The sequence below is a fragment of the Carlito syrichta genome, unplaced genomic scaffold (genome assembly GCF_000164805.1).
Source record: "Carlito syrichta isolate Samal-C Ts95f unplaced genomic scaffold, Tarsius_syrichta-2.0.1 Scaffold314008, whole genome shotgun sequence".
Taxonomy (NCBI): Eukaryota; Metazoa; Chordata; class Mammalia; order Primates; family Tarsiidae; genus Carlito; species Carlito syrichta.
Genome location: NW_007258104.1, coordinates 539785 through 554737, shown reverse-complemented (window position 1 = coordinate 554737; position 14953 = coordinate 539785). Strand labels below are relative to the sequence as shown.

Sequence of the window (14953 nt, the reverse complement as noted above, 5' to 3'; positions counted from 1 at the left end):
AAGGCAAAAATAGATCTCTTATATGCCCCATTTATTTGCCATTCCTGGCATTCCTTTTCTTCTCCTTTCTGTAGTTTTAGGTTTCTATTTGGTATCATTCCCCAGAAGCCTAAAAAATGGCTTTCAGCATTTTTAGTTTTGCTGGCCTGATGGATCTGCGTTCTCTCCACTTCCATTTACCTGAAATAAAATGTCTTTATTTCAGCCCACTTCTAAATAAATATTTATTCTGGATATAAAATTCTCAGTTGACAGATTCCCTCCCTTCCCCCATTAGAACTTTAAAGACATGTTCATTGTCTTCTGGCCTCCATTATTTCTGATAAGTCAGCAAACATTCTTATTGTCATTCACTTGTATATGTCTTTTTTTCCTCCAACTGCTTTAAAGATTTCCTTTTTTGGCTTTTTCGCAACGAGTTTGCCGCCGGAGCACAGGTGTCGTGAAAGCCACCCCTAAAGGTCAAAATGGGAAAGGAAAAGATGCACATCAATATCGTCGTCATCAGACACGTCGATTCCAGCAAGTCCACCACCACCGACCACCTGATCTACAAATGTGGCGGCATTGACAAAAGAACCATCGAGAAATTCGAGAAGGAGGCTGCTGAGATGGGAAAGGGCTCCTTCAAGAATGCTTGGGTTTTGGATAAGCTGAAAGCTGAGCGTGAACGTGGCATCACCATCGATATCTCCCTGTGGAAATTTGAGACCAGCAAGTACTACATCACTATCATCGATGCTCCAGGACACAGAGACTTCATCAAAAACATGATTACAGGCACATCTCAGGCTGACTGTGCTGTCCTCATTGTTGCTGCTGGTGTTGGTGAATTTGAAGCTGGTATTTCCAAGAACAGGCAGACCCGTGAGCATGCCATCCTGGCTTACACACTGGGTGTGAAGCAACTAATTGTTGGCGTTAACAAAACGGATTCCACTGAGCCACCCTACAGCCAGAAGAGATACGAAGAAATTGTTAAGGAAGTCAGCACTTACATTAAGAAAAATTGGCTACAATCCTGACACAGTAGCATTTGTGCCAATTTCTGGTTGGAATGGTGACAACATGCTGGAGCCAAGTGCTAACATGCCTTGGTTCAAGGGATGGAAAGTCACCCATAAAGATGGTAACGCCAGTGGAACCACACTGCTTGAAGCACTGGACTGCATCCTGCCACCAACTCATCCAACTGACAAGCCCCTGCGTCTGCCTCTCCAGGATGTCTACAAGATTGGTGGTATTGGGACTGTCCCTGTGGGCCGAGTGGAGACTGGTGTCCTCAAACCTGGCATGGTGGTCCCCTTTGCTCCAGTCAACATTAAAGCTGAAGTGAAGTCTGTTGAAATGCACCATGAAGCTTTGAGTGAAAGCCCTTCCTGGGGATAACGTGGGCTTCAATGTCAAGAATGTGTCTGTCAAAGATGTTCGCCGTGGCAATGTTGCTGGTGATAGCAAAAATGATCCACCAATGGAAGCAGCTGGCTTCACCGCTCAGGTCATTATCCTGAACCATCCAGGCCAAATCAGTGCTGGCTATGTTCCTGTACTGGATTGTCACACGGCTCACATTGCATGCAAGTTTGCTGAGCTGAAGGAAAAGATTGATCGCCGTTCTGGTAAGAAGCTGGAAGATAGCCCTAAATTCTTGAAGTCTAGTGATACTGCCATCGTTGATATGGTTCCTGGCAAGCCCATGTGTGTGGAGAGTTTCTCTGACTATCCTCCTCTGGGTCATTTTGCCGTCCATGATATGAGGCAGACAGTTGCTGTGGGTGTCATCAAAGCAGTGGACAAGAAGGCTGCCGGAGCTGGCAAGGTCACCAAGTCTGCCCAGAAAGCTCAGAAGGCTAAATGAATATTATCCCCAATACCTGCCACCCCAGTCTTAATCAGTGGTGGAAGAACAGTCTCAGAACTGTTTGTTTCAATTGGCCATTTAAGTTTAATAGTAAAAGACTGGTTAATGATAACAATGCATCGGAAAACTTTCAGAAGGAAAGGAGAATGTTTTGTGGACCATTTTGGGGTGTTTTTGGGGTTTTGTGTGTGTGTGTGTGTGTGTGGCAGTTTTAAGTTATTAGTTTTTGAAATCAATACTTTTTAATGGAAACAACTTGACCAAAAATCTGTCACAGAATTTTGAGACCCATTAAAACAAAGTTTAATGAGAAAAAAAAAAAATTTCCTTTTTTGTTGTTGTTTTCAGAAGTCTGACAATGTGCCTAGACAAGGCTTTCGTGGTAGTTATCTTCCACCGAGTTCACTAATTTTATTGAATTAGTAACTCAATGCTTTTTCATCATGTGTGGCAAAACTTGGCAATATTTAAATAGATTTTTTTCTGTTCCATTCTTTCTTCTCTTTTCAGGACTCCCATAACACATATTGGACCATATTTCTCTGACGAGCGTCCCAATCTGTTCATATAAACCATTTTCTTTCAATTCTATAAACATGTATTGTCTGTTAGCTGCTTCAAAGTCTTTGCTAATTCCAACGCTTGGATCATATCACACTCTGTTTCAATTAATTATTACATTTTTAATCAACTATGGTCTTGAATATTTGCTTATCTTGTAATTGTTCACTTGTGTACTAGACATTGTTAGTGATTTCTTATAGAGACTCTGAATTCTGTTATCTTCTCTCTGAAGTATGTTGATTAATGTTCTAGTAGGCAGTCCAGTTACTGGCCAGTCACCATTAAGTTGGGTGGTTTGGTATTATACTTTGTTATGGAGGGTATATAGAAGCCTAAGATGTTTCCCAAGCACCCCTAGCATATGTCTCCCCTGAAAATCAGGACTTGGTTTTAGAGTTTGTTAGAGTGGGTGCAGAGCAGTGGTCTTCAACTAGAAATGATTTTTCTCCCCAGATGACATTTGGCAATATTTGAAGACATTTGGGGTTGATACCCAACCCAAAAGTGGGATGGGAGGCACTACAGGAATCTAATAGGTAGAGGCCATGCTAAACATGCTATAACACATGACAGCTCCACACCACAAAGTATCTGGCTCACAACATCAATAGTGCCAAGTTTGAAAAATGCTGGTAGGCCTTATTCTAGGGCATGGTTCTTAGACCTAACTGGGGAAATTAACAAGGTGTTAATGAGTCCTCTACTCTGTCTAAAGTGGACCTCCAATAACTTTCAGCACCACTGGATGTATAGTAGCACTGATAAGTTGCTTTCTGATGAGCCTCATGTAGTCTTGCTCTGCAGATGCATTACTTGAGGTGAGAATTTGTGGTATCACATTGCAAAGGAAAAAGTGGAGCAATAAGAATTTTTACAATATCAGCATTTCTGCTTTTAGTGTTAATAATTTTTAGTTTGCATCATTTTCTTACCTTCTTTATTTTTTTTTGAGCACTGAACTTAATAAATATGGAACTTTTGAAAACATACTATCAGTATATTTTTATTTTGATGTGTATTTGGTGATATTTATGAGTAATTTTGTTGACTATCAGATTCTTAAATTCAATAGTAGCTTAATATGAAGATACAAAGAGCTATGCTTATACATACTGGATGTGTGCCTGAAACATGACTTATCTGATAAAGAATTAATGTATACATATGGGTGTGAATATTGCTTTTGACATGGAAACCTGACCTTTGCATTGTATTTCACTAACCTCTTTCTTTATATTTTTACCCACACTATTGACTTCTCCAACTAAGGGAGTTTAAAGATAGTACATGTAATCAAAAAGCCAATGCATAAGTAATAAATAAAGTAAAACACTGAAGACAAAAAATATACAACCTTCCCAAAGGAGTTTTATGACAAGTTACTGTGGTTTACACCACCTACCTGAATCAGAGTCACACAGGCATATTTTGTCTCCATCTCTACAGACCTGCTCTATTCCCACTGTCTTCTCTCCCATAATGTCAGTCTTTCTTCCCTCCCAACACAAAATCCAGGACTCAACTCTGATGTGAGCATGAAAGGATATTACTTTCATCCATGCACTGCCTTTCTAACCCATAAACTGAGTTCTTTCCCTCTCTCTTCATTTTCACAACGTAATACACAATTTAAACAAAACGATTATCATCACACTAGAAATGACATTTCCTCACTTTGGCACCTACTATCCTGCCTAGTAAAACATAACTGCTCTGGAGTATTAGAAAATCAAGACATTCTGATGTGAGTAAGTAGAGATAGCAAAATAAATGGTCTAATAGTTGACAAAAACAACATGATGGTTAGTTATGTCTAAATACTGATTTATTTATTGCATTAATTCAACTTTTAGGCCTTTACCATGATGTGTTTTTCTTTTTCTGAGCAGACCTCAGAGATACATATTCATTTGACTTTCCATGAATATTATTGTTGCCTTTTATTCTTATTTGTGTATCAAGAAAGACAAGGTCAATTAAGCTGCTTTGTTCACTACAAAACAAAAGTACTCAGTTTCAACATAATGATTAGAATAATAGCTAAGCTTACTAAGGCTAGAAATGTAGATGGAAATTTAGATATTCACAGCCCACACTCAATAAAAGACAGAATTCATTATGTCAAAAATATACAAAAATATAAGAAGAATAACATTTGAAACCCAGTAAGCATATAGCAGAACCATTTTGCAAAGAGAAATAAATACTCTTAGTGTTTACCACTTTCATGCTTTTACCTGGCAGTTGGCTGGCTGTTATAAGCTACTTTACTGACCAGAATTGATAAGTCATTTTTTAGGCTGTCACTCATTATAACCATAAAATTGTACACATTCAAATGAAGCATGAGTTCATCATTTTTATGTTATGAAAATATGGCACCCTGAGACAAAATATCTTGAACACCTAACTTCTGCTTATTTTACCCTTTCTAATTATCACATGATGTTTTGATTTTAAATTTAAAAATGCATCCATTTTCACAAAAAAAAATTACCAAACGAGTACTTGGTTTTAGGGTTCATATTTATTTTCCAATTATATTTATTGATCTTACAGGCAGAATAGTTTCTTGATCTCTCTAGTGCATTCAACAACACCAAAAATCTACAACTTTGGTGTCAACAACAATAATTATTAACAACTGAGCAAGCAATTTACAACTCTCTGCAATTAAGAAAAATGGATTCAAAAGGCAAATAACAAGAAGTATTTATGTGTGTTAAGACATAATAGCCAACATAACGTTAGTACCAAAGGCATTGTTCTCATTGTGACATTTATACACATTTTGGAAATTGAGGAGCACATTGGCCAGTCACCAATGATCGTGAAAAAGAAAATACATAAGCGTGCCCATTTAGCTAATAGTGTGTGTTCAACTCTTTAACTTGACATTATGTTGTACTGTTATCCCTTTCAAAGCATTAGAAATCAGTTATTACCATTGCCTCAAGCTTTTTTTTACAGATAAATAATCTGATGAAGATGCCCTTATTTCAGAAACGAAGGTCATTAATGTTTACCTTTGCTTGAAACATTTCAGAAGGCTTGCTAAACTGAAAAAACGCCCAATCTCAGACTACTGGATGAACAGCGACATCTAGTGGTCATTATAATCCCTGAACAAACTTTTTTTTGTTGTTGTTGTTTTGTTTTTTTGTGACTTTAATTTTTATTTAATTATTTTCATGGTGATTTACATTTAGGTTTTTCTATTACAAAGAATGCTACAGTGAACATCCTTACATGTGCTTGAGTATTTCTGTAGTACTATGGAATCTTTTATACTTTTATGCATTTAGATCTTTAATCCATCTGGAAATTATTTTGTTGTAAGATGTGAAGTTTCTTAACTTTAAAGCATCAACGCGAGAGTATTCATGAAACAACTGAAATGGCTACCATGCATCACCTTTAAAATTGACAAACGCGTATTTCCAATGAAAACATGTAGGAAAATTATAAACCTTTCTAGTAGATTCCCCCTGATTCTATAATAATATAAATAGAAGGAAAACCTAACCCTCATCTTTATTCTTAATCAACAACTCTTTCACAGGTAAATATCCTTTGCAGATCTTTATAAAAATCCAGTTTTTATTTCTTCATCTCTCAGTTCTTGTTTCTAACAGAGTTACATAAAAATTCTAAAATGCCATGAACCATGAATAACCAATTCTGGAATGTTCCAGCAACAAACAGATTCAGACATTCTATACGATGACACTCTGATATGCAAATTTAAGACATTATAAAAGTTGCCACACTATTCATTCCTGTTGAATTGAGCTTACTCTGGAGGTGTTATTGGGTTTTTTTGTAAACATGGCACCTCCAATTCAAGATTTTCTAGTACAAGTGGATCATGAAATGGAATAATAGAATCAAAATGGAATCACAAAACTGTTTTACCATCCAAAAGCCATTGCTTCCCAGGTATGATTGTTTCCTATTAATGAAAAAGCCAAGACATTTTCTCAGCTGTTTCTCACAGCCCATCTAAGACAGTCCAAGCAAGCTTCTGTTGCCCACTGGAAATTCAGCTCATCATCTCTGTATACTCCAACCCACCAGACACCTGAAACTGCTTCCAAGGATTTTACAGCCAGCTCCAGAGAAACTGCCTTCCTGTCACCATGAAAGACCTTTTCTGAGCGCAAAACATATGTCGTAGTTAGTCCCGTGGTCGTGCATGGGACACACAGATTGGCCCTTCCAGATGAACTGAAGTACCTTCCAAAATGCCCAGACACACATGAATGCAGATGGGCATCACTAGCCATTTACTGCATCTCCCCAAAATGAATTGCCAAGGGCTAAGACTAAACCTTCCTCTTTAACAAGGCTTTGTGGATGATCATAAACAGATGCGAGGTCTGAATAATAATTTTTGTGTTAACACACCAGCTTCCTCAAATGAAGAATGAGCATATTTGGTACTCCAAGACCTTCAAAATATCTACTACCCAGCCATATGACATGCCAGGGATTACCTTGGACATTTACCCAAATGCCACTCAAGCCCCCCTCTAATGACTGGACACAATGGTCCACAGGAGTGATATCTCATAGGCATCATCAAATTGGGGACCACCTGGAATGGCAAGGAACTTCTTAATATTACTTAAGGCTTCCATGTAAATGCTAGACAGACAGACAGTCAGTGGGCATCTTATTCCCAAGTGTATAAGCACTTAACCTTACCAAAGCAATGAGTGTGATGCATAAGCATTTAAAATGAATGCTGAAGTCAAATGCAGTGCTGTGAGTGTAAAGCCCAGGGGTCTCTCCAGCCCACTATCCCCACGGATTCCCTAGTTCTCTCCTCCTGAGAGTTCTCAGTTACTGAAGTGTGTGTGGGCAGTGGTCACAAGTGGTTAAATGTGATGTTTGCCAAGGGGAATGGCAACGAGGAGTGACACTGGAGGCACCCGAAGGTTACTTTCTACTGCTCTACCTTATACAGACTATTTTCTCCTATTTTTCCTTCTCCCTTTTCCATCTGCCTCCCTTATTTCTGCCTGAAGCTGGCAGTGTAGGATGAAGTAATTCTGTGCTCTGTTGCTGTCTGAACCCCTGTGTTGGACAACAAAGATGACTGGTGAATTCCAGGGGGGAAATCTTGCTAACTACTCAATAAGATAGTCTCAGATGAATAGCTACGGGCAATCATGGGGTCTAGCTGAAGGCTTGGATGAGTCATCACACACCAGATACCCACAAACCTAGAAATAATTCGGTCTGGGTCTAAATGCTAATATCATGTTACCAAGTCTCTTTCTGAAAAGCATAAAAGCAAAATATCCCACTCCTGCAAGCACACCAACCACAAGGGTGGTGCCAAGAACTTTTGGGGCCCTTTTCTTGGCCACCCGGAATGCTGTTGGCAGCACTGCAGAGATTAATATATTGTTGACATGTCCCAAAACCTTGTTAAATGTTTTCCTCTTCAAGACACGCTCGTAATAGGTTTCCAAGTTTGGTCGCTTTCCATTTCCCCAGTTTCTCCTCGCAAACCCCAGAAACTTCAGTCGATGCAGCGTGACAGCAAGGGAGATGTCTGCCAGGGTGAAGGATTCTCCACAGAGCCAAGGCTGGCGGCCCTCTTCTAATCAGAGAAAGGGACATGGAGAATTAGGGACAAGCACTGTACAGACAGATCCTAGCAGGTACCAGGGGTCTCAGCCCTAAGGACAAGTGTGAGTACAGAAAAAGATGAAGACCATGGTACATTTCCTTGACAATCACCACTCAGTGAATAATTTTATGCTTTTTAAAAAAAAGTCCATGCAGATGTAACTCAAGTTAAAGGATACTTGCCTGATGTCTGTCAGCCACCCAAGTCCCTACATGAAACTTGAGCTCAAGCTTGAGCTGTCTATCATTTTGTAAAGGACTCAGAGGAGTTGAGAGCCTCCAAGTCAGAAGCGTTAAAAGATAATTCCTGGTTTAGGAAAACAACAGGTGTGCTTTAGGAAAATCCATAAAGATGAGTCTGAGATGTCACTCAGTGGCTACTGATCTTAGTTACTCATTTAAAACAGAAGAACTTTTGTGAAGCAAGTTTCAGGTAACACGGTCTCCAATTTTTGTCAGTTAGAATAGTGCAAATGGTCCACGTGTCTACACTTGGGTAGTGGCTTAACCCTGAAGTAATTCACAGGTACAATACATGTACTCACCAGCCAGTCCCCAGACACATGCTGGTCCTTATTTTATACTTTTGATTAGAAGTTGTCTCCCTGTCTAAGGAATAAAACTAGAGGGAACATCTAAGCAATTACTCAAGTTATTCAACCAAACTAACTACTTAATGACAAATTTGTAAAACAGGTTAGGTAAGAATCTCCCAACCATGATTCAAATTGTGCAGAAAATCTTTCATATAGAAGCAGACTGAGTTACAATTAGACACCTGGGTTTTTCTGAGTTCATTATCACTGCTGCTATCATAATCCAAACTACCCAGGAATAACAACAATAAAAAGCAGATTGCCGAACATTTTTGGTGAGCTCTAAGAATGTTTCTCATAAATACTCCTGGTGTTAAAAAGAGAAAAAGAATACAAATGCAAAACTACCTGGGGTTTCTTCATTTCTTCTTTGCAATTCAGTTTCAACCTGATCCAAGACCTTCTCCAATTCATCAAGAATTTTCTTCAAATATTTGACATTGTCATGATCAAGCAGCTTTGACTAATTAACAGAAACAAAAACTAAATGAGTTATTATGCTTATAAAAAGAAAAAATCTAGAGCAAAAAAAAATTTTTTTGTAAAAGAAGAAACCTTCACAAACTCTTATAAAGGTGGAGCCCGTTTATTTCAGACAATGGGAAGAAACAGAACAACTCAGTTGCCCCAGGAGCACACCCACCGCTCGCTAGCAGCAGCCACTGTGAAGCCAGATGAACAGAGAGTGCAAAGAAAGGGAGGGACACGAAGATCCATCCATCACACACAACTCAAGTTGGGAATCTCAGCAGCCCTAAATGAATGAGTACCTGAAGGATCCAAGGCAAAGTGGAAGTCTGAATGCAATGAGTTAACGGGTGAGTGAGTTAAAGGGTCAGGAAAGTAACTGTGTGTTCAGGTGTTTCTTTAGAGGCGTTTGTGAAGCTAAAATTGGACACAGGAAAGTGGGAAGTCTAGGGAGGGTTGGGAGTGCTGCTGTCTACTGCATGCTTCATATGGGACACTTGCATATGGTGTTGGGCCATGGGGAAGGACTTGATAGAGAGAGAAAGCCTGGCCCTCACTGATGCTCTGTGTGGGCGGAGCAAGCCAGGGCAACATGTGGAGGGACACAGGTCTAAAAAGGCCTTGAAGTGATGGAATCCCTGAAATGACAGATTCCTGGAACATTTTGTTAACCTGCTTTGACATTTTATAACTCTCCTTGGCAACAAGCATATTCAATATCTGCTTTTGAAGCACTTGTCGTCACGTTTGAATGTCCAATCTGATCAAGAAAATTCGTTCTGAAAGCAGAACATAAGCCAAAGATAACATGTGTACTGGTGAATTGCAACATTTAAAGGAAGATGTTCTAGAAATAGTGGTACTTTACAAAAAGTAGAACATTTAATACCCACAGTGCATGTCAACTGAAGATGGCTGATCCACTTACTTTGAGTCGCTTCTGTTTTGCAAGGTATGCCTCTTGTAAATCCGGGTTTTCCTCAGCAAGTTTCTTCAGTTCAGACTCTGTGTTACCAATTTGGCCTGAAAATAAAACATTTTTGAAACAGAAAATCATTTATTCCCTTTCACACCAGAAACAAGAAGGAGCAGAAAAATTTGACAGCAAGAGCATGAACTCTGGGACCCACGCCCTGCCTCTGCCTCAGACTTCCCCTAGCTAGCCTCAGTTTCCTCACCTTTCTTTTATTTTTGAGTTAGAGTCTCACTCCGTCCCCAGACTGGAGTGCAGTGGCCGCTCCCGGCCACCGCAGCCTCGACCTGCTGGGCTCTGGCGATCCTTCCGCCTCAGCCTTCCAAGTAGCTGGAACTACAGGCACGTGCTACCACGCCCGGCTAATTTTTGATTTATTGTAGAGATGAGGTCTCGCCAAGTTGCCCAGGCAGGTCTCGAACCCGCGGGTTCAGGCAATCCACTCACCTCAGCCTCCCAAGGCGCAGGATTACAGGCTGAGCCACTGAGCCCGGCTCTCCTCACCTTTCAAATGGAACTATAAACGTATCTGCCACAAAGGGTGAGTACTAAATGAGAACCTCCATGAGGAGCACTTAGGGAGGTGAGAGGAGAAAAAGGGAGGAGAGATAGGGAAGAAGGGGAAGGGAGATGAAAGAAAGGAGGTTAGAGGAAGGAGGGGATAGAAGAGGAGAGGACAGAGGGGGTTTCCAACAGGAAGAAAAATAACATGAACGAGAGAGTGATAACGGTGAATCTGATGCCATGGGGGAAACATGGTTTCTGGATTTAGAAAACTTGAGGGTGAAACAGCCCCCAAATGTGACCACTGCCAACTCTCCTTCCTGTCCCCAATTGCCTGTGCCATAAGGTACACCTCTTTCTGCTCCATATCCCATGCCCTGACTCTATCCTCATGACAGGAAGAAGGAAGAAAGCCGGATGTCACAACTCTATCTCAATAAATTTCCTGTTACTGAACATCGAGGTAGAGTCATGGTTAGACACCCTCTAGCCCAGCTCACATAATGAAACAATTAAGGACCAGAAACATGAACTCAGCTGCCCATAACCCCAGGCAGATCCCAGCTTTTCAGATTTCAAGTCCATCTGCTCATGAGAACATGTTAGGTTCTTTTCCTCAAACCCCTCTGAGTTTTGCCCATGCTTGGTGCTCAACACCAAGAGCTGACAAATCAGGTCCTAAAGACAATAACACCCAGCTGGGCAGCTGAAACACTGATTAACCTGACTGGATCAATCAGTGTGCAATGAACATGCACATCCAGGAAGCAAACTCAGCAACGCTATTCCCAATCTTTCATCAATGGCCCTGAGACACGCTATGTCTCAAATGAACTAAAAGAAACTTCAGATAAAATTCCAAGTTGTTAAGATGTTTACATACTGCGAATCCTTGTGGTTGCATAAGCTGGGATCATAGAGTCCACAGTTAGCTCAGGATGTAAGATGCAGCCATGCGTGTAGGCATCCATTGGCAAGGAGTCAAGCAGCTCTCGGTAGTGTTGCACCCGAGGGTAATACATGCTTCCTTTATCAGGCATTAGCCTGGGTGTTCTTTCTAAAACACATACACAAATATTGAAGAAAAGTTACAAATGAACTGCCACATTCAAAGGCAAAAGCCCTAACCCCCTCATCATTAGCATCTTCAACATTCCAGTACATTCAAAACATGATGTCTCCTCAGCCCAGACATTCAAAATTTGGAATGGCCTAATGTACCAGACCAGATCACAAACCATAATAACACTGGTATTCTCTCACTTTTCCACCTTGAAAACTCAAGATCTAATTATTTATGCCATTTCTTACACGAAGCATTCCCTGACCTCCTACAACTGCCAACATCTGACTGGCCCAGGCATGTCTTCCTCTATACACCCATAATACATTGCACATTCTCTATTATAGCCCTTATCACACTGTAATTAATTGTTTGTACCTTTTTGCCCACAAATGTCTTCAGGGAAGGAAACCTATAATCCGAGCCCTAGTACAGTTCCTCACACATTTTAGGCCCTCAGTAAAGGCTGGAATAAAGTATGGGTTCCACATAAATCTTCATTTGCTGGTTTAAATCTAGACTGTAGAGTCCTAGAGAGCAGGGATCATGTATCACTCTCTGTTAAATCCCCAGTGCCTAATACAATGTTTGACATAGTAGGTGTTTAACAGATAATAATTAATGAATATACTCCCAAATTTCCAGTTAGTTTAGAATACGTAAGCTGAGAAGCTCTGCAATAGTTGAGAATACTGAGATATAGGGGCTGAGAAGTTCTCCCAAGAGCCCACAGCTAATTGAAGGCAGAACAAGAATTAAAATAATCGGATTCTTAATGCAATGCTCTGTCTTATTATACGCCATCATGACATCTTCAAAGGGTTTACATTTCAAAGACTAACCAAAAAGAATAAAAGCAAATGATATTACACAAAGTCCAGGGCTATGTCTCTTCAGAATCATATCCAATCTCTGACTCTCAAACTACCCCTGAAAAATGCCAGCTAGTTCATTCCAACTAGTGAAAAGAACAGCCTCAACTTTATTCATCAGTTTCTTACCCTGGGTTATTTAAGCTACAATTCTTTTGAGCATCCCACATTTGTTCATAAACGTTGACAATTCAGAGTTGGTTGCCATCAACTAAGCATTTCAAGCAAGAACAAACTTTTTAAGCCAACAGGCTATTTCTGACTCTCTAGGAAAAAAGAAGATGGATTACTCCTCAAACCAGTAGGCAAATGTCTAATTTCCTGCTGGAGAGTTCAATTCTGAAGGCTGTATTAGCATAACCAAGAGTGAAGCATCAGTTGCATACTGCTCCTCAATAGAAAACTTACTTAGCTAGAGCACACTTCATCACTGACCCCATATGGGAAGGAGGCAGGTAAGTCAGCTCTGGCAAACAGCCTCTAAACACCTCAAATCTAACAGCACCTCAGATCCGCTTTTCAAGACCCCAACAGTATCACCAAGACACCAACCAATGCATGGTAGACATTTCCATAAGGACACTAGACTGGAAGCCTTGAAATTCTAGAAACCTCTAGAACCTTTCATATGCCACTTGACCTCTTCTCAAAATCATCATGTTCTTAAACGCATAAAATACAAGACATAGGACTGCAATTTGTATTAAGATATCTGTAATAACTTAACATGCTCTGACCATATCTGTAATTGCCATTGGTAACAAAGTCACAGTCACTCCTGATATTGCCATGGGTTAGCCTACACTGGTAATGCAAGAAAATGATACATTTCTGTTAGAAAGTAGTGAAAATAAAGATGCAATAATTACTCCCCATCCAAGATCTCAACTCTCCTAAATTTCTATTCATAGACTCGTAAGGGCAACAGTTCTCAAAGTGTAATCTAAGGATCCCTGGGATTCCTCAAGATATTTTCAGGGGATTTACAGAGTCAAGGCTATTTTTACAGAAATACTAAGATGTTAATTGCTTTTTCATTCTTATTCTCTCTCAAGTGTACAGAATTTTTTCCAGAGGCTAGAGGAAACATGATGACTCCAACATGATGACAGTTAATAAGATGTATGTTTGAATATTCGGATGTTTTAAATTTTTCTCAGTTTGACTTTCTAAATAAAAAATAGCTATGACCCATATAAACAAAAGTTCTCAGTCATTTTTCAAGACAAAGGGGTCCTAAGACCAAAAAGTTTCAAAACCACTGCTTTCAGGGCCCCAGAACCTCAGGCCTCATAAATGGCACATTTTCAAATGCTTCCCAATGGTCAAATTTATGGCTACTGGCTCTGGCTACTTTCTGGTGCCAGGCCCTGTGGCTCCTCTCCAGAAGAGTATACCATTTCCTTTCTAGGAAAGTGACTGAGAGCAGGAAAAACAATGTCTAATTGTTTTCTGGGGAAGTTCCAACTGGCCAAGCCTGAATTCTTCAAAGGAGGACAAATGTTTAAATCCATGAAAATAATTTTCTTCTACTGTGTGCCATTACTATTTCCTGCAGCACTTTGTCAGATACAAAATAAGGTGCCCACTGAACCCAATTATCTTCCCATCGAACTTTCTCTCCTTGCATGTATCGAGGCTGTCCTGTCCAGTATCACACAAACACTGCGCCGCCATCTTCCTCCTCACACCAGGGCACAACAGTGTTTATCAAAAGACAAATTAGAATTTACTTTGAATTATACAAGAGAATTTCCCTCTTAATTACATCCTATTTTCCAGTCCTTTCATAGAGCATCTTTATCATAACACTAAAAAGAATATTTCCTCAGACATCTACCTCAATCAGGAGTGGAAAAGCAATATAAGGAATATAAGGCCAGGATAGGGAATCAGGGAGTTTTGAGAAACAAGCAATGAGAGAAGGCCCCAGTACTGGGGAGTAGGGTTGCAGTAGTGGAAGCCAGACTTGGTGACTAAGCAGGAAGAATAAATAAGTGGGCATAAGACCTGACTTCCTAGAAAAGCAATGGCAGATAAAGGAGGTATTATTATGCCTTCTTTTCAAGAACAACTCCTCCAGGTGGATTTGTGTAACTTACAGTTATCCCATATTAGCTTAATGAAAACACGTTAGACTTCATTTCTCACTATAGCCATTTGCTGTTTATTTTATTTCTATTGCACAGGGATGGCATTAGTATGTAAGATATTAAGTATAATATAGCTGAACAACATTGTACCCTTCAACTGGTCATACACTAGGTCATTTAAAAATACAATATAGCCGGGCTCGGTGGCTCAGCCTGTAATCCCGCGCCTTTGGGAGGCTGAGGTGAGTGAATTGCCTGAGCCCGCGGGTTCGAGACCCGCCTGGGCAGCAAGACCTCATCTCTACAATAAATCAAAAAA

General features: G+C 40.1%; 1 protein-coding gene and 1 pseudogene across 4 annotated transcripts in view; one reads left to right on the top strand and one right to left on the bottom strand.

The window, feature by feature from the left end:
• The first annotated feature begins 467 nt into the window (after positions 1-467).
• LOC103273349 lies at positions 468-2184 on the top strand (annotated as a pseudogene). Its single transcript, XR_002482699.1, has 2 exons — positions 468-2040; positions 2071-2184. The product of XR_002482699.1 is annotated as an elongation factor 1-alpha 1 pseudogene (transcript).
• Positions 2185-4930: 2746 nt separating this feature from the next.
• GDAP1 (ganglioside induced differentiation associated protein 1) overlaps positions 4931-14953 on the bottom strand; it is a 17190-nt gene continuing 7167 nt past the window's right edge. Inside the window, exons 3-6 of one of the 3 annotated variants that reach the window (XM_008070765.2) lie at positions 11490-11663; positions 10058-10152; positions 9010-9124; positions 4931-8036 (exon numbers count right to left, since the gene is read on the bottom strand). In XM_008070765.2, the coding sequence (XP_008068956.1) occupies positions 7654-8036; positions 9010-9124; positions 10058-10152; positions 11490-11663 (767 nt within the window). In that variant the 3' untranslated portion in view covers positions 4931-7653. The remainder of the gene's footprint in view (positions 8037-9009; positions 9125-10057; positions 10153-11489; positions 11664-14953) is intronic. The other 2 variants (XM_021718912.1, XM_021718911.1) reach the window with 2 other exon arrangements.